At 30.8% G+C, this 23,703-nt stretch overlaps 2 protein-coding genes across 6 annotated transcripts in view; both read left to right on the top strand.

The window, feature by feature from the left end:
* The window catches only part of LOC107915125 (protein TIC 20-I, chloroplastic), a 46,915-nt gene that overhangs the window by 20,142 nt on the left and 3,070 nt on the right, over nucleotides 1-23,703 (top strand). The window lies entirely within an intron of this gene.
* Nucleotides 2,919-5,510, top strand: LOC121203205 (protein SENSITIVITY TO RED LIGHT REDUCED 1). 4 transcript variants are annotated; one of them, XM_041103325.1, is made up of 3 exons: nucleotides 2,988-3,081; nucleotides 3,366-3,430; nucleotides 4,308-5,510. In XM_041103325.1, the coding sequence occupies exon 3, from the start codon at nucleotides 4,468-4,470 to the stop codon at nucleotides 5,329-5,331; it is 864 nt and encodes a 287-aa protein (XP_040959259.1). In that variant the 5' UTR covers nucleotides 2,988-3,081; nucleotides 3,366-3,430; nucleotides 4,308-4,467; the 3' UTR covers nucleotides 5,332-5,510. The 4 variants fall into 4 exon arrangements, with proteins under 4 accessions (XP_040959258.1, XP_040959259.1, XP_040959257.1 ...); XM_041103323.1 differs by having other exon boundaries at nucleotides 3,366-3,488; XM_041103324.1 differs by lacking the exon at nucleotides 3,366-3,430 and having other exon boundaries at nucleotides 2,919-3,081.

The raw sequence follows: 23,703 nt of genomic DNA, 5'->3' as shown, positions 1-23,703 counted from the left end.
AATTATGAATCTATTTATGTGCAAATTTAGTCTCTTGTTCGTCTCTTTTGAATGTGATGTGATGTATAAGAATTATAAATCTGTTTATGTGCGGATTCAAAACTCTTTTCCTTTTGTCATTGCAAGATACAAAATGTCAGGTCCTCTACTATGAAACTTGGAAGAAGAATCACCTTGATCTCCTCAGCCTAGCCAGGAGTCTTGAGTCTTGAGAACCTTCAGTCCATTTTCCCTCTGTGCAAAATTCTATGAGCCTCCTAGCGATTCATTGGTCGTTTACTTGAACGCAGCAGACTTCAACCTTATGCGCATCACCCCACACCTGTCAGAAAATAACTTTAGTTATATCTTAATATCTTTAACATATATCACTATTCACTTGAAATAATAGCCTATGTAGGAATAAATCAATAATTAGGCTTGCTTTAAAAAAAAAACAATTTTTAATAGAATGATAAGATTATTTAATTTTCCTTTTAAAAAGAAAGATTATTTAATTTAAATTTATGTATGAAAAGTTCTTCAACTAAAATTAAAGTTAAAAATTCAAATATTAGACACGATTTTATTAAGTGACAGTTATAAACTCTAATTAGATCATAAAACAGGTATGAAGAATAAAATTGATTGAGTTGAAATTGAAGACTTCATGATTGATTTCTTTCGATTAAGTAGATTAGTCAAGACTTTATGGAATTATTTCATATGTTATTTTTAACTTTACTTATAAGAAAAATAATTAGACTATGATCTTATGGAATTATTATCCTATACTGATATTTAACTTTACTTTCTAAGAAAGTGATTAACCGATGACTCTTATGTAAGCAAAACTTAAGTAGTATTAAACTTAAGTTTTGTTTAGTTTAAGTAACTGAGAGACTTAGAACTTGAGAGAGCATAATTTGTTAAAGTTAGAACGTATATGTGATTGTTTTTGTAAGCAATCAGGGAGTCTATTGAATTGCAAACTAAGGTTTCAAGGGGAAGCTTAATGGAAGAATGATATAGTCTTTGTACAATAGTGAGGTTGCTAAATTGGTGAATTCTAGACCAGTGTTAAGACATAATAATTATGAGTTCTGGGCAAGACCCCGGAAATATAGATTGAAGTTGAATTGCGTAAATAATCTTGATATTCATCTTTACTTTTACACACTTTTAATTTATAGTTGAAATTGTAGCCACAATTTCAAGCACTATTTCAATGTTTGCAAATCAAGTACCTTATTTATAGAAAAAGAGAATATCTAGTTGTGTTGGGACTTTGGGTGAGGAAGGGGAGAGAATAAAAAAAAAAGGAAATGAAGGGAGGAGAGAGAAAAAGAAGGAAAAAAAAAAAAAAGAAAAATATTTTGTTTATTTTTAATATGTTTAAAATATTATAAATTTATTGTTTTATATATACAATTAGGGTTTTTTAATTGGTGCGATGCATAAGATTAATTGTACGTGTAAATTAAAATATATTAAAATATTTTATATTTTCAATAAATTTTATAATAATATGAATAAATTTTATGATTGTATGGGTTATGATATTCTTAATTATTTCGATTTATTTATTTTTTAAAATTTATAACAATATTTTTATTGGTTTACAAACCTGTTATAGAAACAATATAATAATTTTAATTTTTTAAGTATTTAAGTATTGTTTTTTTAAGTATTTAATATGTTATTAAATATATAAAATTACGGGTAATTATATTATTTTGTGATTTGTGTTGTATTTTACATTTTAATTATATTTAATGCACAATTTTAAATTATTTATGATTTTATTATTTTTATTTTATTAATGTCACTAAATAATATTTAAAACTTAATTTGAGACCGCTTAAATAATTAAAATAATATTTTGAAATTTTATCTAGAACTCAAAAAAAAGTGTTTATATATACTCTCATAAATTCTTTTATATATATATATGATTTCTTTTATCTATTATAAGTTGTGTTTAAGGTATGTATTAATTAACATTTCATTTAAGATGTTATCATGATTTAATTTAAAGAAAAATTATTTTTTCGTGTTTGTGACTTATAATGATTTGATCTTAAATTATTTAACAATTTTTTTAGCAATTAATTTTTTTACAAAACCTAAAATATTCATATTTCTCCCCAACTCGAATAGGAAGATGAATGTGTTTCTACACTCAAATCTACTAATTCTGACACTGACAATAACGTCAATGCCAACAAAACTAAAACTCAATTGGCATCTTAGTAATTAAAATTTAAAAACAAATATATTACTTAATTATTTAATTTTAATATTAATCATGTTATTTAAATGGTTTTATCTACACATTCAACATAGTGTCATTTTTAATTCCTTCACATTGTATTTTGTCTATGTCAATTTATTTCATACTTTTGCAAAATTTATTATTTAATTTTGAATTATCTACATACAATATTAAAATATAAAATATAAAATATAAATATATATTTTTAATTAATTATTAACCTTTTTAATGGCTTAATATATAATTTATTATGGAGTTTAACATTTTTTAATTAGTACGTGCATTTTTTGTCCAATGTGTAAAAGATAATATACAGAAACAAGTATTTACATTTGTTTGCAATTTTTATAAACTATCATAAATTTAATTTTAACAATTAAAAAATATAATAATATTAGTAGTAATATTTTAATTTATACATAATTTGTTTACAGTTTTTCAAAAAATTAAAATATTTTTTGTAAGTCTCTTTAAAGTTCATTTAAAATAAATTTAATTTTTTACAATTAAAATATAATATATTAGTAATATTATTCCAAAAATAATTACTTGAATAATAATTTAAAATAATAATTATTAAATTAAATAAATTATTGCAAAAAATTGTAAGGTTAACGCTGGTTATTCTAATTTCAAAAGACGGCAAAACCCTCTAAACCCAAATTCCCCAAACTGATCTCTCCCCTTTCTCCTCTCTTTTATCCCTTCGAACAACTGCCTTTTGAGTCGCCGGGCAATCTCGTAGAGGAAGGACCTCCGTAGCACGGTGGGCCTCTAGGGCGGTTCCGCCGCCAGGTGGGTTTGCCTTTCTTTCGGAAAATCATCAGGTGAAACAAAATAGTATGGTTTAGTTTATGCAATTCTTTTCCTGTTCTTATCATTATTTTCAGAGTCCTTTCATTGTTTTTTAAACCGTTTTTTTTTAAATTTAGGAACCAAGAAAGCAAGAACAATGGTGTAGTTTGGTTAAATTATGATATTTTTTAATAATTCAAAATTGGAACTATAAAGTTTTAAAATGATTAAAAAAGTTCTAATTTTTATTTAAAAAAGTTCTAATTTTTATTTACATGTACAGTTTTTATTTATTTTTAATTATTTGTTCTTTTAGGAATCGATATGCTAATAGCAAGACTATCAACCAAGGAAACACAGCCTTAAGTAAGGAAATGCTTGGTAATAATTAGTGGGTTACGGCAATTCCTTTAAGCTCAATATTTCTGACGGTTTTGAGGTAGTTATGTTGGAATTGTTTATTGATGATGCTCTTTAGAAAACTGTCTAGCTGTAATTTCTAGCCTATATTTTGAACCATGTTACTCGGGTCTAAAGTACACTTTCTGTGTGTGACATATTCGGATATGGGGGTATGATCCACCAAATATATGAAGATAGCATACCAATATTTGACACTCCCTTTTGAGTCCAAATAACGAAGGCTTTGAAAATCTAAAGAAAATAAAAGATGGACTTGTCCATATACTAAGAGCACATTTGTCCCTTCTTTTGGAACTTGAAATTTCATGTTGGAGGTCTCAAGAATCTTGATGTGGGCAGAGCGAGCCAGAGGACCTCCCATTTTCGGGCAAATATAATATAGGCGAGATAGATATCTTTTCTTTCTTAGGATGTCTTGGTTTATTCTTTCACTGATATTAGCCTGTTGCTTCCATCGTTCTAATCATAAGGAGAAAAAGTCGCATGATTGTGTAAGGGCTCTTTCCCACTAATTCTGGTTTTGGTGTTGCATCAGCTGAACTTAAAAAAAAGCTTGTAAACTGAAATGTATGCATGTAATAGTGTGAGAAACAGAGTACCTGCTTAGTTCCCAGGATGATTTGCCATTTTGTTTTTCCCTTGCTCGACATTAATCAATTTCCTACATTATTCTTAAATGTAGCTGGCCATGATTCTGCATGGATCCTGCATGCCCTTTGGGGGCGTTTCGATGATTCTTAAATGTGTCTTGCCTGTGTATTTGTGTTGTTTTCCTTCCACTGCAATTCTATATTTACATCTGATTAAGATTCAATATTTGCAATAATGATAATAGGTGCAACCATATCTCCCCGTTGTGAAGAAGAGGCTTTTGCGTAAGTTGATGTAGAGTCATATGCTACCCACTACTCCCCAAGATCTTAACAGTACTTGTACCTTATTGATTTGGGGAAAAAAGGCGGATTGTCAGAGACAAGAAAATCTTTGTTTTGCCAATGGCTGCTTCTACAAAAGTTCTCGCCCTTGAGAGTCCAACTCAAACTGGAGAGTGGACAGTTGTTCTACCCCGTAAGGGTAGACATAGAAGGAATTCCCGAAAAATAACAATTGTAAAAGGACAGCAACAAGAACAACAGCCGTGGGTTCCAACCGATCTTGAGATCGACCCTGATAGACAATCAAAACTTATGCATAAGATACAAGCATGTATGAAGAAAATTGAAAACTCTCAATTTTTCCTGGCTGTCTTGGATCAGATGCAAATTCCGAAAGTCTTGAATCACTTTCACAGGGTTTTGGGATCTGAGTCACAACTGCAAATGGTGATATATGGTATTGGCAGCATTGAGTCTCATGAAACTCCTCGACTTCAACTTAGCCTTGCACTCTTGATGAAAAGAAAGTTCAGCTGGATTGGGGATATTGAGGTGTTTGATCCTGTTCTATCCACAACTGAATCTCAGGTGTTAGAAGACCTTGGCTGTTCCGTTTTGTCTTTAAATGAGCAAGGCAGGCGGGAAGCTAAGAAGTCAACACTTTTCTTCATGCCACATTGTGAAGCAGAGTTATACAACAATCTTTTACAGGCAAATTGGGGAGTCGAGTCATTGAATCGAATTGCACTGTTCGGAAATAGCTTTGAAACTTACGAGCAGCATGTGTCATTTAAGTACTATGATCAGGAAGTGTCACTTATGAACTCATCTGTAGCTGAGTCAGTCACACACATCTTAGCTGCTCGAAGATTCATAGATGAATTCAGGATCGAGACAATTTCAGACGATTATTTTGCAGCTTTTCATTATTCAAGTTGGCATTTTTTCAAGCTTGGTTGTGAGAATGAGCTGCAGTTGAATTAAGTTACCGATTTTTATTCTGAATTTAAGAAAAACATATTGCTTTTTTCTAAAATCATTTTGGTGTGTGGTTGATAACTGCATAAAGGATTGATAGCTTGCTAAATGCTTGAGCTGTAACAATATATATCTTAATGCTTAGTTTGAGTTCCTTGTATATAGCTGGAGGAAATTGATTTTTTGATGGCTTAATTGATTTTTTTTCAATTAAGAGTTAGAATGCTATTTTCGGTTGAAAGCTGAATTGAATATCAGATTATTTTAGTGAAGTTTTTTGACATATTAAATATTAGTATTGTAGTAAGATTTTTTTTTTGGTAAAAAAAATTGGGTGTCTTTTTCAAGTTGCGAAGAAAATAAGCATATTTGGCTCTAGCTCCTCAATTAATTCGGTTATTTAAAAAAAGAAAAAGAAAAAGAAAAGTAGCAGTCAACAAAGCCAAATCCGAAGCATGATTACATTACAAGACAAAAACTCCAAATTTCCTATAAAAACCCTTGCATGAATACGAAACTAATACAAGAAGAAAAAACTTGAGAAATCGTAATTAGCAAAAGTAGGAGAAAATGCAAAAGAGGCAAATATTGGTGGTAGTTGTAGTGTTAGCTGGAGTAAGCTTGGTAGTTTCAGACGAGGATGTGAAACCCTTGGATTTTTACAAATACAGTCTGCAATGGCCACCATCCGCTTGCATGCAGCCTTCTCCAGGAAAGAAGTGTGAAATTAGACCCGAAGTGAGGTTTACCATCCATGGTTATTGGCCACAATATAATAAGGATACGCCGGTGCCTCCGTACTGTGATGATGTTGTGGTAAGCAACCCATTTTGCTTTCGATTTCTTGATTTTTTACACACGAGTGTCGGATACAGAGATAAAACTTTTTGCAACTCGAGGAGGAATTTAAGGGGGAAGTAGGGGTCCCAAAAATAGTAAAAATTGTTATGCAGTCCCTTCAAAATGTTTAAAATTTATAATTAATTTATAATAAAATTTCACTTTGGTATTCCTATAAAGAAAAAAAATTAATTCCTCTAATCAATTAATACATAATAAAATTATATTTTGAACTCTTACAAATTTATAATTTTATTTCGATTATCCTATAAAGAATTTTGGATTCGTCCCTGCACCCTCGATAATAGCATATTACTATTATGCACAAGTAGGCAATTCACTCAAACTCATAAACCAACGCTTGGAGCTTAGATTGACAATTCGTGCATTTTATATTTTTGTTGTATTATATATAGAACTGAGGATTTGAGCAAATATATAAGCTCAAAAATGGGCTTGGATAAAAATTAAAATCCATTTTTAAATAAAGCAGATCTCAATTAAGATTTTTTAATTTTTTACTCGAGCTCGGCCTGACCCGAATCTGCCTAAAAATCTTTTCTCTGCTATCGTTTTGCTATTATTTTGTTGTTGTTTTGATACTATTATCTTGTTATTGTTTGGATATTATATAACTTTTATTTTATTGTTAATTTTGCTACTATTTTGGAAACATTTGCTTATTAAGTTGCAATTATTTTAGTGTTATTTTAGTATATAGACTTTATTTAAAGTATTTTCAATTTGTTGGAAGTATTTATTTTAATGTTTTTAGTGTATTTTATGTATTATATTTTTAAAAATTTATTTTTATATAAAACAAATAATATAAAAAAATTAATACGGGCCGTCCGGGTCGAAGTCAAGTTTAACATTTTCTATCTGGATCGGATTTGGACAAAATATTAAATTTATTTTCAAGTTAGACTAAGTCTGGACCTAAAATTTGACATCAACCTGACCTATAATGAGATTTAACTATAATCCAATTTTGAAATACTTTTATACATTATTTGATTTTTTTTTGGGTTAAACATTCACTTAAATGAATTTATAAACATTCATGTTTTCGTATTTGACCCCCTTTTCTTTTTTTTTTAATTCATAATTAAACTCGTAGGAAATATTGGAGAAGAGCCCATTGAAAAAAGACTTAATGACGGATTGGCCAGATCTTTATGCAAGACAAAGTAGAGCCCGCCCGAAATATGGGAGAGTTTGGATAAAAATATAAGCATTAAATATGGGATTGAGTAAAAAAACGAGGCCCGTTTAGAAAACGGGCCGGGCCTCGGGCACCACTTTTTTGGCCTGGGCCCGGCCCGGCCCGATATAATAAATATATTTATTTTTAAATTTTTTTAATTTTAAAATATTTTTAAAATACTTTTTAATTTTTTTTAATTTTAAAAATAAATTTTTGGTATTTATTAAAAAATGGGCCGGGCCGGGTCGGGCTTATGATTTTTTTCCAGGTCGGGTCTGGGCAAAATTTTAGGCCCATATTTCGGGACGGGCTCGGGCTAAAATTTTTTTATGGGCCCACCCCGAACTCGGCCCGACCCGACCCATGAGCATCTCTAAGGCAAAGTAGAAAAGAAAAGGATAATTTGGAATTTTGGAAATACGAATGGAGAAAACATGGAATGTGTTCGGATTACGCCGACAAGCCTTCTGACTATTTCAGTCGTGCCTTAACTCCCCTACCATATTTCAAGAATTTAGAAGCAGGTAATTACTTACCATGCACAATGTTTCAATTTCAAACTATCAAAATAATTAATTTTGTTTACTTTAAGTTACTTTTTAATTATTTATGTTTAAAATATTACGTTTTAGTTATTTACTTAATTGTGTTGTGACATTTTAGTCACTGAGTCGTTAATTACCATTAACGGTGTAACAGTAAGCTGACGTGGCATGTTAAATGTTAAATAATCATTTCAAACAAAAATTTTAGATTAATTTATACAATCGATCCTCATATTTTTTTTTCGACCAATTTAATTTTTTCTTTTATGTTTTTATAACTTTTCTTTTTTTTTTCTTTAGTTTACATTATATTCTGCTTCTCTCTCTATTTTTTTCCCTTCTCTATTTCTTTTAACGTAGTTTTTTTTGTTTTTCATTTGTTAAAACTAGTCCCTATTTTTTATTGTTTTGAACAATTTAATTTTTTCGAGTGAGATAAGCTTGTGGATTAGTTTTAGCAAATGGAAAATATAGAAAAACTATATTAAAAGAAATGAAGAAAAGAGAAAAATAGAGGGGAAAGCAGAAGAGAATGAAAAAAAAAGTTAAAAGAACATAAAAGAAAAAAATTTAAATTGTTCAAATAAAAAAAAGGGACCAATAATTTAACCTAAAATTTTTGTTGAGTAAAATGTTACAACACGATAACATAAGTGACCACTTCAAATATAAGTGACTAAAATATAATCTGAGTCAAATAAAAATAATTATTTTAATAGTTTACCCTCAAATTAAAAGAGATTAGTGATTAGAAGTTTGGTTTTTGGGCCTCCAACCAGATATGGGATTTAAACATCGTAGCAAAGTGGGCGACATTCTGAAAAATCTGCGGGACAATAAGTATAAAAAGCCTCAAATTGTATGTAACAGTAAAAGTCAGCTGCTGGAGATTCGTTTCTGTTACGGAAACAACAGAAACAACATAAACGAAACTATGGACTGCCCCAATTGGGTGGGGAGTAGAACTTGCAATAAGGAAACTGCCTACATCTTTTTACCTGGTGGTGCTGGAGGGATGGATGCTGTGAAATACAATTTCAGTCATGATAGTGCTAATTACATAAAACTTGTTTAGTTTTTTAATATCTACCATTCAGTCTATCCCTCATATATATATTAATTATATGAATAATGCCAACAAGCTATTCGTTCGATGGCTATAATTTATATGTTGGCACCAGAGTCGAGGTTGGGTCTTTTCTCTTTGAATGTAATGTGAAGTATAAATAATTATGAATCTGTTTATGTGCAGATTCAAGTCTCTTGTTCATCTCTTTTGAATGTGATGTGATGTATAAGTAATTATGAATCTGTTTATGTGCGGATTCAAAACTCTTTTTCTTTTGTCATTGCAAGATACAAACTATCCAGAAGTACAACACTGAAAAGAACATCATGGTGGCAAAATAACAAAGAGGCATCCCAAGCATCAAAAGAAGATCGAAAACCAATCCCTCTAATAGTGAAATTGGAAGAGGGATCATCACCTTTGGATCCTCCATCGGCCCAGCCAAGGGAGTCTTGACGTCTCTGAAGATACAATACAGTCCAATCTTCCACATCTGTAGCAAAATTCTATGAGCCTCTCATAGCGATTCATTTGGTCGTTTGAACTTGAAACCAGCAGCCAGCACTTCAACCCTTATGCGCATCACCCCATTCCATGTCTGAAAATCTTAACCTTTAATTTATATCTTAATAAATCTTTAACATATATCACTATTTCACTTGAAATAATAGCCTATGTAGGAATAAAATCAAATAATTAAGGCTTGCTTTTAAAAAACCAATTTTTTAATAGAATGATAAAGATTATTTAATTTTCCTTTTAAAAAAGAAAAATTATTTAATTTAAATTTATGTATGAAAAGTTCTTCAACTTAAAATTTTAAATATTAGACATGATTTTATTAAAAGTGACAGTTATAAACTCTAAATATAGATCATAAAACAGGTATGAAGAATAAAAATTGATTGAGTTGAAATTGAAGACTTGATGATTGATTTTTTTTCGAATTAAGTCAAATTAGATCAAGACTCTTATGGAATTATTATCATATGTTGATTTTTAACTTTACTTTATAAGAAACATAATTAGACTATGATTCTTATGGAATTATTATCCTATACTGATATTTAACTTTACTTTCTAAGAAAAGTGATTAGCCGATGACTCTTATTTAAGCAAAACTTAAGTAGTATATATTCACTACACCAGAATAGGCTTTTAGCGGCACTTTTTGCGGCGTTTGGAACAAAAGCGCCACAAAAAATCGAGCATTAGCGGCGATTATCCGGAAGCGCCGCTAAAAATAGGAATTAGCGGCGTTTTACATAAAGCGCCACAAAAAACCTAAGACCAACGGCGTCATTTTTGCGATTTTTTAAACCTTTAGCGGCGTTTTTGTGTAAGCGCCGCTAATGCTTGGATCTTTAGCGGCGTTTTTGTCTAGGCGCAGCTAATGCTCGAGTCTCTAGCAGCGTTTTCGTGTAGGCACCGCTAATGCTCGGATCTTTAGCGGCGTTTTTGTCTAGGGGCCGCTAATGCTCGAGTCTTTAGCGGCGTTTTCGTGTATGCGCCGCTAATGCTCGGATCTTTAGCGGCGTTTTTGTCTACGCGCCGCTAATGCTCGGATCTTTAGCGGCGTTTTTGTCTATGCGCCGCTAATGCTCGGATCTTTAACGGCGTTTTTATACAAGCGCCGCTAATACTCGGATCTTTAGCGGCGTTTTTAACTGAGCGCCACTAATTCTCTTGTCTTCAGCGGCGTTTGTATCTAAGCGCCGCTAATAGTAACAAAAATCTTATAAGTTGAAATAATTAATATTTTGTTCTATTTATTATATAGTGGGACAATTTACATTTAAATTATAATTAACAAATAATATTGATTAATATAAAAAGTTTTTATTAAAGAGAAGTCGTATATATATAACAGCGAACTATTTATAACAGTTGATTTAAATTACTACTTTACGAGAGAAAATATATTAAATTATGAATAAAATAAAATATAATAAAACTTAAATGGTTGTATTAATGTAAAGAATAAATTAAAAATGGAATTAACTTTTTATAAGACTAATAAATTTTGGTAGTATATATTGTTCGACTAATTTATACAAAATATATATATTTTAACAATTAATTATTGACTATATTTTATGATTAATATATATATTAAACATTTAGGGAATTTTTTTTATGGACGGTATTTTAAGGAGTACGGGGTATAGATTTAAGGTAATTGGGATTTAAGGTTAATTTAGGGGTTAGAGGTTTAAGGGTTTGAGATTTAGGGTTAATTTCAATGGTCATGCATGTTAATTAGGGTTTAATTAATTAGATTTGCTTATTATTTTTTATGGTGAATATATACATTCTTATATGTAAAATAGATATTCCAGAATAAATTTCAAAAATATTGAATATTATAATAGGTAGATCATGATCACTTTATGCATGTCGATTGATAATTTATAATTTGAGACTTGTTAAATGATAATTATCTTGTATATTTAAAAACATTAATTAACCGGCCCTAATAACCATTTGATTTTTTTGATATATATATATGCATGGCTATATATAAGGTTAATTAGTAGCAATATACCAGATGCAAAAATATCGATACTTAAGTTCAAAAATGATAAAAAACTTATATTTAGATCCAAACGGAAATTTTTGTCATAAAGATAATATTGCTAGCATATTTCAACTAATTTGTACACAACATTTTAAACTACTATATATATATAATTAACTTGCATGTTTAATAGATTTTCACTATATTTTGTGATTATTAATATAAATTTAGGGAATTTTTTGGGTTTGGTCGGGGTCATGATAGGGTTTCTTAAGAGGTTAATATTAGATTGATTAATTTTTACGGTAAATATATATATATTTGTAAAATAAATCCAGATGATCAATAAATTTAATTAATATATATTAATGAAGTTTAGTATAGTTTATATTATAATTATTAATAGATATAATAGGTGCGTGGTAGTTAGATGATCATTTTATGGATGCATGTTAATTTATAATTTGAAGATTGTTAAATGATACAATTAACTAATAATATATAGTAACGTTGTATATTTAAAAACATTTAACCGAAATATTTAACGGCCATTTGATATTTTTGATATATATGGATATATATATAGTTATTAACTATTTAATTTGTATATATAGGACCAAAATAATCTTGGTATAAATAAATAAACAAATAAATAAGTAGGTAATTATGTATTTTTTAAATAAATAGGTAATTAATTATTTAAATGTAAGATCCACAAAAAAAAGAGAGAAATTTAGCGGCGTTTCTATAGAAAAACGCCGCAAAAGGTAGCCTTTACCGGCGTTGTAGTAAAAAACGCCACAAATATTGCAATATACGACGTCGTTACGTGTTAGGGAATCAGTTTCTATTGTGGCGTTTTATAGGTAAGCGCCGCTAATATTCTTGATACTCTATCAGAACGGCGTCGTTTCAGTTGAATGATGTACTCTATTACTGGCGTTTTTCGAGAAAACGCTGCAAATATGTCTACAATTTTGTGAAAACGTCACTGTTTGTTTGTGTAATTGAAAATTTGATGTTTAGGGGTTAAGGGGATTTAAGGTTTAAGGGTTATGCTTTAAGGGTTAGGGGATTTAGGGGTAAGGGGTTAAGGGTTATGAATTTGGGGTTTAGGGTTTCAACGGTTATGTTAGAGTTTAAGTTATTAGATTAATTAGTTTTATTAATTTTTATATCAAATATGTTCTTATATATTTCTAAAATATATAATAATAAATTTAATATATTGAAATTATGAGTATATAGTTTAAATTTATTTATTTATCAATAAAATTAAATATTATAAATTTCAAACTTTATACAAAAAAATAAATATTATAAATGTAATATTACAAATTAAAAGTTTTTACTATTAATTATTGTTTAATCAATTATAACTATTTTATGATTATTAAAGATTTAGGGATTATTTTGGATGGCCGTGCTATTTTAAGGATTAGGGGGTATTTATGAATTTAAGGTTTGGGATATAAGGGTTAGGGGTTTAGGGGTTACGAGTTACAGGCTAAGGGACAGTGGTTTAGAATTTAGGGTTTAAGGTTTCAGGGGTCGGATAAAGGTTTTAGGTTAGTTTAGATTAATTTCTTTAAATAATGTTTTAAAAAATCAATTTAAAGTACCAATTGTTATCAATTATATTAATGTTTTTGTCATTTAAATATTATTTTAAATAGAATTAAGTTTAATAAGTTAAAAAATAGTTTGAAATATGCATTAAAGCTTTATTAAACGGCGCCGTTTCAGATTCTAAATTCAATTTTTAGTGGCGTTTTTTGGAAACGCCGCAAATATACAAGAAATAGTGGCGTTTTCCTAACAAACGCCGGAATGGTGTCTTAAAATTTTGGCAAAACGACGCCGTTTCTTTCATCGTGTTTTAACTTATCATTTTCTCTATAAGGCAGAACACAATAAACACAGAAACAAACAGCCTTCAGACAAAACGGAAGCAATAGAAACGAAAGAGAAAAAACAAAGGAAAAAGGGGAGAGGAGAACTCATAAATCGGGTGAAACGAAGCAACAGCTGAGCCAATCTTGACAGGATACTATCAAAGTTGCGGAATTTCTGGGAAAAAGGTAAGCTTTTTTTCTTTTAAAATGCTGTATCTTGATTTAGGGTTTGGGTTAAGTGTAATTTGGTAAATTGGGGTTTAAATAATAAATTCAATCACCAAGTTCTGGCCTGTTTGTTTGGGAATTCGGGGAATTTGGGAAATTTTTCGTGTCTAGGGTTTGGGAAGAAGTACCGATCCTGTGTTTGCTTTCTAGTTTGTTCTTCTCATTGTTGAAGAGTTAACATTAACAGTTAACATTCAGGAGGGACATAGGCTTCTAATTTTGTAAGATGCCATAATAAATTATGGTCGGGGTATTCTTTTGCAAATAATTTGTTATATTTTGTTAACATGTTGCTAAATCGATTATGTGTATTGAAGAAGCAAATCTATCTTAAAAAATGTGCTCATTATGTATGTATATATTTACGAATGATGGTGACTTGCTCTAATTTGTTTGAAATCGAAATTCATTTTGAATTGCGCTTTCTTGATGCACCAGTAAACTTCGCTGTCAACCGATAATTGCTTGGCATTCTAAGGTTAATCTTTGGGCACTTAATTTGGTTAATTGGCATTTTAACGCTGACAAGTTAAACTTTGGGTTTGGTTTATGAGAGACTGGGTTTGGGGATTAGGCCTCTTTTGGCGAAAATAAAATTACATAACTCACATGTTAAAGTTGTAGCTATTATTCTTATGCATCGTTGGAACAGATATTGAGATTATCTGGTTGCAATATTTTGCAGTGACTACCTGTTCCAGCTTCTGCTTATTGGAGATTCTGGTGTTGGAAAATCTTGTCTTCTTTTGAGATTTGCTGTAAGTTTCTTGACTTACGTTTCCATTTGAAAGCAACTGTCTACATTGTAGACATCTATTTTCGTTATCATACATTCTTAGTTTCTTATATGATTGCCCTGAATGTTTATATCCATGTATGATGCTAGATTGTAATAATATTTCATTAAAAAATTGCACTGCATATAACATGTGCCTTGAGAGAGTGAAATGTGCATTTCACGAGTTTAGACATAGGCAGTTGGGGCCTTTGAATCTTGTCACTATATTTAGTTGTATATGAAGATATCAAACATGTGGAATTTTGGATATTTCCAAATGGTTATGCAGGACAAAAAGTTTGGCCTACACTTCTATGAATTTGAAGAATTTGTCTATTTTTGTGTTTCAAAACATTCATTTTCTTGGATAGCAAGATTATCATTCATGTACTGCAAAGAACAAGTTTTAAAGGTTATTTTTTATTGGAGTATTATTTTTTACTCATGTTTTTAGTATATGGGTTAACAATAAACTAATTCAGTTGGTAATATTTAGCAACTTTTATGATTTATTTTTAGCAAAAGAGGGGAATTTTTCGCTTATTTTGAACAAGCCTCATTTTTTACAAGAGTTATTACTCATCAAGTTTAAATTTGTACTAACTATTTTGTTTTATTTTATGTCTAACCATTGTAATACATATATAATAAATAAGTTTTTTCCTCATATTATTACTCTAGTAGCCAAACGAGGCATTATTGTGTAATGATAGCAAAAAAAGTACCAAACTTGAAAATGTTAATAATGACGACCAAAATTTTAGAAGTTTTAATAACAATAATAATATAAAGGAGAACACATATTCTTGAAAGTTTTAACAACAATAAAAAAAAAAGTAATAAATTTATAAGATATTGACATTGATTTATTTTTATTTAGTTATAGAATATTTAAAAGCATAATAAAAGTTTTATTAAAAATTTAAAAGCAATGGGTTTTGTTTTAGGTTTTAAATGAGTTTATATATTAAAACAATTAAGTTTTTTTTTTAATTTTTCAATCTACAGTACCTTATCAGTGATAATTTGCATGGTATTTATTGCTCTACATGATGTTGCTGTCAATCTCTACATGCATATGGGCACCAATTCGAGCAGTAATACCCATCTCTAATTACATAACTTAGTTAATTAATATTATACATAATTGACAACTTACATAACTTACAGCTTACAACTTACATAACTTACATTTTTTTAATTATTCATAAATTACATAACATACATTAATATTATACATAAATTACATAACTTAATTTTATGTTCTTATACATAACTTACATTAATATTATACATAAATTACATAACTTAATTATACATAAATTACATAACTTAATTAATTAATATACATAAGTTACATAACTTACATTAATATGATACATAAATTACATAACTTAGTTAATTAATATTATACATATGTTACATAACTTACATTAATATGATACATAAATTACATAACTTAGTTAATTAATATTATACATAACTTACAACTTACATAACTTACATAACTTACATTTTTTAATTAGTCATAAATTACAAAACTTAATTAGTTAATATACATAAATTACATAACTTAATTAATTAATTAATATTATACATAAATTGCATAACTTAGTTAATTAATATTATACATAACTTACAACTTACATAACTTACAATTTTTTAATTATTCGTAAATTACATAACTTACTTAATTTTCATAATAAATAACTTACATAACTTACAACTTACATAACTTATACGACATACATAACTTACATAGCATAATTTGACTAATACTACAACTTACATAATTTTCATAATAAATAACTTACATAATACATAACTTACGTAGCTTAGTTATACTTATTCCTAAATCCTAAACCCGTGCAATTTATTCTCAAGATTAGGCTACAAGAAATAAGAAATGGACCGGTCTTGGATGAATTTGTCAAGGGTAAGCGACGGTTATCGAAATGGAGTACAAACTTTTCTAGATTTTGTATTTCAATATGCAAGCCAAGAGAACATGATTCTTTGCCCGTGTAAGAAGTGTGTCAACATAAACTGGCATTATCGTGAAGTTGTATACGATCATCTAATTGTTGATGGGTTTGTTCGTGGTTATAAACAATGGTTTTTTCATGGAGAATGCCCGCCTAGTACTTCCTCTTTAAGGATAGATGTATCTTATGATAGTATTGCCTACCATCAGTCTGTTAGAGGGGATGACATGGAAGGGATGTTGCGTGAAGCATTTAATATTCAGAGTCATGGTTTACAGTCGTTCCCACCTGACTTTCTACCATCTGATGATTGTAATCTCGGTGGAAATGCTGGTGCCCAACCCGGAAGAAGTGTACATCATGAAGAGCCGAATGGAGAAGCGGCAAAATTCTACGCGCTACTTAATAAGATGAACGAAGAACTATATGAGGGATCGAAATTTTCAAAAATGTCATTCTGCATTCGTCTTTTCCAGTTAAAATGTTTGGGAGGGTGGACCGGGAACTCATTGACAATGCTGTTAGAGTTTTTGAGAGAAATATTTCCGTTTGCAAAAATCCCTCAGTCTTGCAAAGATATGAAGAAAATTATAAAAGACTTAGGTCTTGGGTACAACAAAATCCATAGTTGCCCGAATGATTGCATGTTGTATTGGGGCGATCGGAGAAACCAACAGTGCTGTCATTTATGCGGCGAATCCCGTTGGATAAATAGAAACACAGAAGATGGAAACGACGATGAAAACGATGCACAGCCAAGAAAGAATCCGGTCAAGATTTTACGGTATTTTCCGCTGATACCAAGGCTTCAAAGGCTTTTCATGTCGTCGAAGACAGTGAAGTCAATGACGTGGCACCAGGAAGGACGAATCGATGATGGATTATTAAGGCATCCGGCAGATTCTTTGGCTTGGAAATCATTTGACAATAAATTTCCAAGCTTTGCAAGCGATCCAATGAGTGTGAGGCTTGGCCTAGCATCTGATGGATTTAATCCTTACAAGATCATGAGTACTGCATACAGTACTTGGCCAGTAGTGCTTGATCCTTACAATTTGCCTCCGTGGATTTGCATGAAGCAATCTTCCCTTATCTTATCTATGATTATCCCTGGAGAAAAAGGGCCCGGGAATGATATCGACATTTATTTACAGCCACTTATTGAAGAGTTAAAACAATTATGGGCTGGTGTCGAGACATACGATGTGCTGAGAAAGGAGAACTTTAATTTACGTGCAGCTTTGATGTGGACCATTAATGACTTCCCCGCTTATGCCAATATATCCGGTTGGAGTACCAAGGGTCGTTATGCGTGCCCTTATTGTGCTGCACAAACATGTTCGCAATGGTTATACAATGGGAAGAAGTTCTCTTACATGGGGCATCGTTGGTGGTTACCGGAAAATCATAGATTTAGATTTCAGAGTTCGGCATTTGACGGTACTGAAGAGCTCAGAGAAGCTCCATCGCAGACAAGTGGATCTGAAATCTTGTTAATGTTAGAAGATATGAATTTCAGTTATGGGAAGATGAATCAACCGACAAACATGCAAAGAAATAGAAGATCAAATAATGAAGCTGATGATAACTCCGATGAAGAGGATGATCCTAATGAGGCGGACTTGTGGAAGAAAAGAAGTATTTTTTTGAGTTGCCTTATTGGGAGCACCACCTTTTACGACACAATCTTGATGTTATGCATATTGAGAAAAATGTCTGCGAGAACATTGTCTGTACAATTTTGAATGTAGACGAAAAATCAAAAGACAATCTTCAGAGTCGACTTGATTTAGTTCAGATGGGAATTCGACCTGATCTTCATTCGAATCCACTTCCGAATGGTAAATATCGGTTATCACCTTCTATTTTCTCAATGTCGAAGACAGAGAAAGAAGTGTTCTGCATTGTGTTGAAGGATATAAAGGTTCTAGATGTGTATGCATCTAATATATCTCTATGTGTTAGTGTTAAAGATCGAAGACTATATTCGCTAAAATCACATGACTATCACATCTTGATGCAAGATGTACTGCCAGTTGCTCTACGATGTTATATTTCAAAAAAGGTGACGTCTTGTATAATTGAACTATCCAATATAATGAAAGCCATTTGTGGTAAAGTTTTGGATGTTCAAGAACTTCAGAAGGTACAGGATCGAGCCGCTTTAACTTTATGCAACATGGAGAAAATCTTCCCACCTTCCTTCTTCACTATTTGGTTCACTTGATAATCTATCTCCCGCATGAAGCAATTCTTGGCGGACCCGTTTTCTATCGGTGGATGTATCCCATAGAAAGGTGTTAATTACAATTTTTAAAATTTTCCTTCATTCACCTATGTATTTTTGGTTACAACTTTTGATAATATTGTATATTGTGTTTAGGTTCCTATCCAAATTAAAGTCTTATTGCTGCAACAAGCATTATCCAGAAGGATCGATTGCCGAAGGCTACTTGGCAGAGGAATGTATGACCTTCTGTTCAAAATATTTGGAAGATGTTGAAACAACGTTGAACAGACCAAATAGAAATGCTGGACTCACGGATCATAACTTTGCCGATAATTATTTGTTCCAAAGTTTTGGAGAACCAATCGGTAAAGTTGAAATTGTAGAATTAGATGATTTATCGTGGGTTCAAGCACATCGATATGTTCTGTTTCACCACGAATCAATGGAACCTTTACGCAAGTAAGTTCTAGAAATTTGATAAATATTCATCGTTTAAAAATTGTTTATAGTCTAACAAACTGAACATATTTTTAACATAGTGAGTACAAACAAATATTGAGATCTCGTTCGCACTCCCGAAGAACACAGCATCGAGATATCAATAAGTTGTTTACAGAATCTTTTCATGAATGGTTAAGCCAAACGGTATGTAATTGGAGCTTTCACCGACAAATAATAATATTTACTCAAAACATTTTTAATTACTCAGTTTACTTTCCATTCAATAGGTTTGGAGTGGGAAGAACGTCACTGACGAAGTTAAATGGCTTTCCCAAGGTCCAAATCGGGTGGTTAAAAGATATAGTGCGTTCCTCATAAACGGATTCAGATTTCATACAAAATATCGTGAGAGATTGAAGAGAATGCAAAATTGTGGAATAGTGGTTAATTCCTCAATTACAAGTTATGCTAGTGCTAGGGACAATAATCCTGTGGAGGGAAATGTGGAATATTTTGGACTTCTTACTGACATAATTGAGTTGGATTACTACGGCAAATGGAAAGTTGTCTTATTTCGAGGTGATTGGGCTGATGTTAATACTGCACGTGGAATCAAGCAAGATCAATTTGGTTTCAAAATGGTAAACTTCGATCGATTGATTCACACAGGACAACAATTGATTGATGAGCCGTATGTATTTTCTTCTCAAGTCAAACAAGTTTTTTTACTCAAAAGACCCAACTGATGAGGGTTGGTACGTTGTACTCCGTAACATCCCTAGAGACTTGTTTGACATGGGCAGTGGAAGTAGAGATGACATTGACGACAGAACACAAACTTTGCCATTTCCAGAACAGAACTTAAACGAAAACATCCCTGGTACTAGTACACAATTTCAATGGGTCCGCCAGGATACAGATGAAAAGACTTACGAATTATAATGTAGTAAGCTTTTACGATTATCTAATTACATCTACGAATGATGATATTTCAACTATTTTATATGGGATATTATTGTTGTAATTGTATACTAAGTTTTCAACTAATTTATTTGTATTGCAGATAAAATGCCTAAAAGAAAAGTGCGATCGCACCGCATTGTTCAAGGTACTCCAAACTCGGCGGAAACAAACAGCACTGAACAACAGACTGCTATTGGATCTTCGAATGTTCCGGTTACACCTGAAGAACCTATAGAAGTTCAAAGTAATTTAACATTTAATTTACATGTGTGTTGACTTCTTGTTTGTTTTTTTAAATTTCGTATATTACAATACTTTTATTTTTCAGATGAAACTGGTGGGACGCGGAGAGGTCGCGGACGTATGGTATTGAGCGATTTATACGACCTAGATCCAGTCGAGCGTGTCCAAGTATCCAGTAATAGCTTTGGTCAGCCTGTTGGATCAGAAGCTCGCCTTTTAGCAGGATACATGGGCATTCTAGCACGGAATGCAAATATGTTGCCAATTAACTTCGAGCCAGGCATAAAGTGCCCGAGAGTAACAAGAACCAAGCTCTCGATAACATTAAGGTAACAAAACGTGTATGTCATTTATAATACTTGGGTTTAAGTTTCGTTTACATTTACTTTCTTAAGTTGTGTTTTTTGTAGGCGAGATTTGCTCTAGAGGTCTCCAATGCTTATGTAAAGAAGGAATTGGGAAAAAGATGGAGAGACCATAAGAGCACTTTAAAGAAAGACTATTTTAAGACAAAAACAACACTGGACGAGAGATTACAAAATGTCCCGCCGGGAATGCTGAGGTACCAGTGGGAAGAGGTCGTTAGATTTTGGGCTTCAAAGAAATGAGAGGTATGTGTAACTTATAAAATTTTGAAATTATTTTGGTGTATAGTATTTCCTAATTAATGTACTAATAATTTCATAATGTAGGATCGTGAAGAAGTTGGAAAAAAAAGTAGGTAGCAACAAAAATTCACTCACACAGCTGGGTCGAAAAGTTTTGCATGTGTAGCTCATGCAGAGGTATTTTCAATTTTTATATATTGGAGGATGATAACTACTTACTTACATTAATATTTTCACTATTGTATTGTAGGAACTGTCGTCCGGTCAAAAAGTTGGACGCCTTCAACTTTTTGACATTACACATAGGAAGAAAGATGGAAACCCTATGACTCCTGAAGCTGCAGAAATTATGATACGTTTGGTTAATTAATACAATTTCACTTGTTTTAATTATTTATAGGGTTTATTTTCTAATGATTTATTTCATTTATAGTAATGCAAATATTGTTAAGTTATGTTGTATTGGGTTTTTTAATATATATTGAGTTCCTAACTATTTGATTTATTTTTTAGGAAAAATTAAAGGATAAAAAGGCAGAGTACGAAGCGATTGCTTCCAGTGATAGTTCTGTTCATATTGACGACATTGATAACCGGATTATCACTGAAGTTTTGGGTCCTGAAAGGTATGGTCGGGTTCAATTTTAAGGATATTTTGTTAACCCATCCCAATTTTTTGGATCTAGCTCGCAACAATATATGCCTTCGGGGAGTCGAGCCGAAGCTGAAGTTTAGAGGTTAAGAGACCAGATGGCTCGTATGCAAGCGACAACAATTGAGCAAATTACACAACTTAAAGCGGAGGCAACATCGAGAGAAGCTGAGGTTCAAAAAAGATGTGAAGAACTCCAGCTACAACTGAAAGCAGATGCAGCAGCGAGAGAAGCTGAGGTTCAACGAAAGTATGAAGAACTCCAGCAGCAGCTTAAAGTAGATGCGACAGCAAGAGAAGCAGAGGCGGCAGCGAGAGAAGTACAGGCTGCAGCGAGGGAAGCAGAGGCTAAAGCGAGGGAAGCAGAGGCTGCAGCAAGGGAAGCATAGCAACGTCAAAAGTTCGATGAACTCCACCAGCAGCTTCAGAGTATGATGAAGATGTTTCAGCAGTCGCAACAGCCGTCGTCTTAGACTATCGTGTAAATATACTTCGATTTTAACTTTTAATTATCATTTTAACTTTTAACATTTTTGTAAGAATAATACGATTTTTATTTTATTTATTGATATTTATTATATTATTTGTTTAATATATTGATTTATTACTTTTGGTTGGTTTAGATATGATTTCTTTTGATTTGTTTTTACAGGAGAGCTGAAAATATAAAAAAATTTATTTTACAAATCTGCCAAATTTAGTGGCGTTTTTTTAAAAAACGCCACTAAAGGTGTTGGCCTTTAGTGGCGTTTTTGGTCAAAGCGCCGCTATAGATCAGGGTCTATTGCGGCGTTTGTGGTCAAAGACCCTGTTTTGGTGTAGTGATTAGACTTAAGTTTTGTTTAGTTTAAAGTAACTCAGAGACTTAGAACTTGAGAGAGCATAAATTTGTTCAAGTTAGAAACGTATATGTGATTGTTTTTGTAAGCAATCAAGGGAGTCTATTGAATTGCAAAACTAAGGTTTCAAGGGGGAAGCTTAATGGAAGAATGATATAGTCTTTGTACAATAGTGAGGTTGCTAAATTGGTGAGTTCTAGACCAGTGTTAGGACTTAAATAATTTATGAGTTCTGGGCAAGGCCCTGCAAATGTAGATTGAAGTTAAATTGCATAAATAATCTTGGTATTCATCTTTACTTTTACACACTTTTAATTTTATAGTTGAAACTGTGGCCACAATTTCAAGTACTATTTCAATCCGTTTATGTTTGCAAATCAAGTACCCTTATCTATAGAAAAAAGAGAATGTCTAGTTGTGTTGGGAAGGGGAGAGAAATAAAAAAAAAAAGGAAAAGAAGGGAAGGAGAGAGAAAAAGAAGGAAAAAAAAGAAAAAAGAAAAATATTTTGTATTATTTTTAATATGTTTAAAATATTATAAATTTATTGTTTTATATATACAATTAAGTTTTTTTAATTGGTGCGATGCATAAGATTATTTGCACGTGTAAATTAAAATATATTAAAATATTTTATATTTTCAATAAATTTTATAAATAATATGAATAAATTTTATGATTGTATGGGTTAGTGATATTCTTAATTAATTCGATTTATTTATTTTGTTTTTAAATTTATAACAATATTTTTATTGGTTTAAAAACCTATTATAGAAACAAATATAATAATTTTAATTTCTTAAGTATTTAAGTATTATTTTTTAAGTATTTAAATAAGTTATTAAATATATAAAATTTACGGGCAATTATATTGAAATTTTAATTTTACATTTTAATTATAATTTAATGCACAATTTTTAAAATTATTTATGATTTAAATTATTATTATTAATGTCAAAAAAATAATATTTAAAACTTAATTTGAGACCCCTTTAAATAATTAAAAATAAATATTTTGAAATTTTATCTAGAACTCAAAAAAAAGAAAGTGTTTATATATACTCTCATAAATTCTTTTATATAATATATATGATTTCTTTTATCTATTATGAGTTGTGTTTAAGGTATGTATTAATTAACATTTCATTTAATACGTTATCCTGATTTTATTTAAAGAAAATTTATTTCGTTCGTGTTTGTAACTTATAATGATTTGATCTTAAATTATTTAAATAATTTATTTTAATAATTAAATTTTTTATACAAAACCTAAAATTATTCATATTTCTCTCTAACCCCTAAATAGGAAGATGAATGTGTTTTTATACTCAAATCCAC

The sequence above is a fragment of the Gossypium hirsutum genome, chromosome D10, assembly GCF_007990345.1.
Source record: "Gossypium hirsutum isolate 1008001.06 chromosome D10, Gossypium_hirsutum_v2.1, whole genome shotgun sequence".
Taxonomy (NCBI): Eukaryota; Viridiplantae; Streptophyta; class Magnoliopsida; order Malvales; family Malvaceae; genus Gossypium; species Gossypium hirsutum.
Note: the sequence above shows the minus strand (reverse complement) of the source record. Positions and strands in the feature narration are given on the sequence as shown.

Excerpts from the sequence above, each read along its gene's own strand:
- LOC121203205 (XM_041103324.1), top strand. The coding sequence starts at position 4,468 with ATGGCTGCTTCTACAAAAGTTCTCGCCCTTGAGAGTCCAACTCAAACT.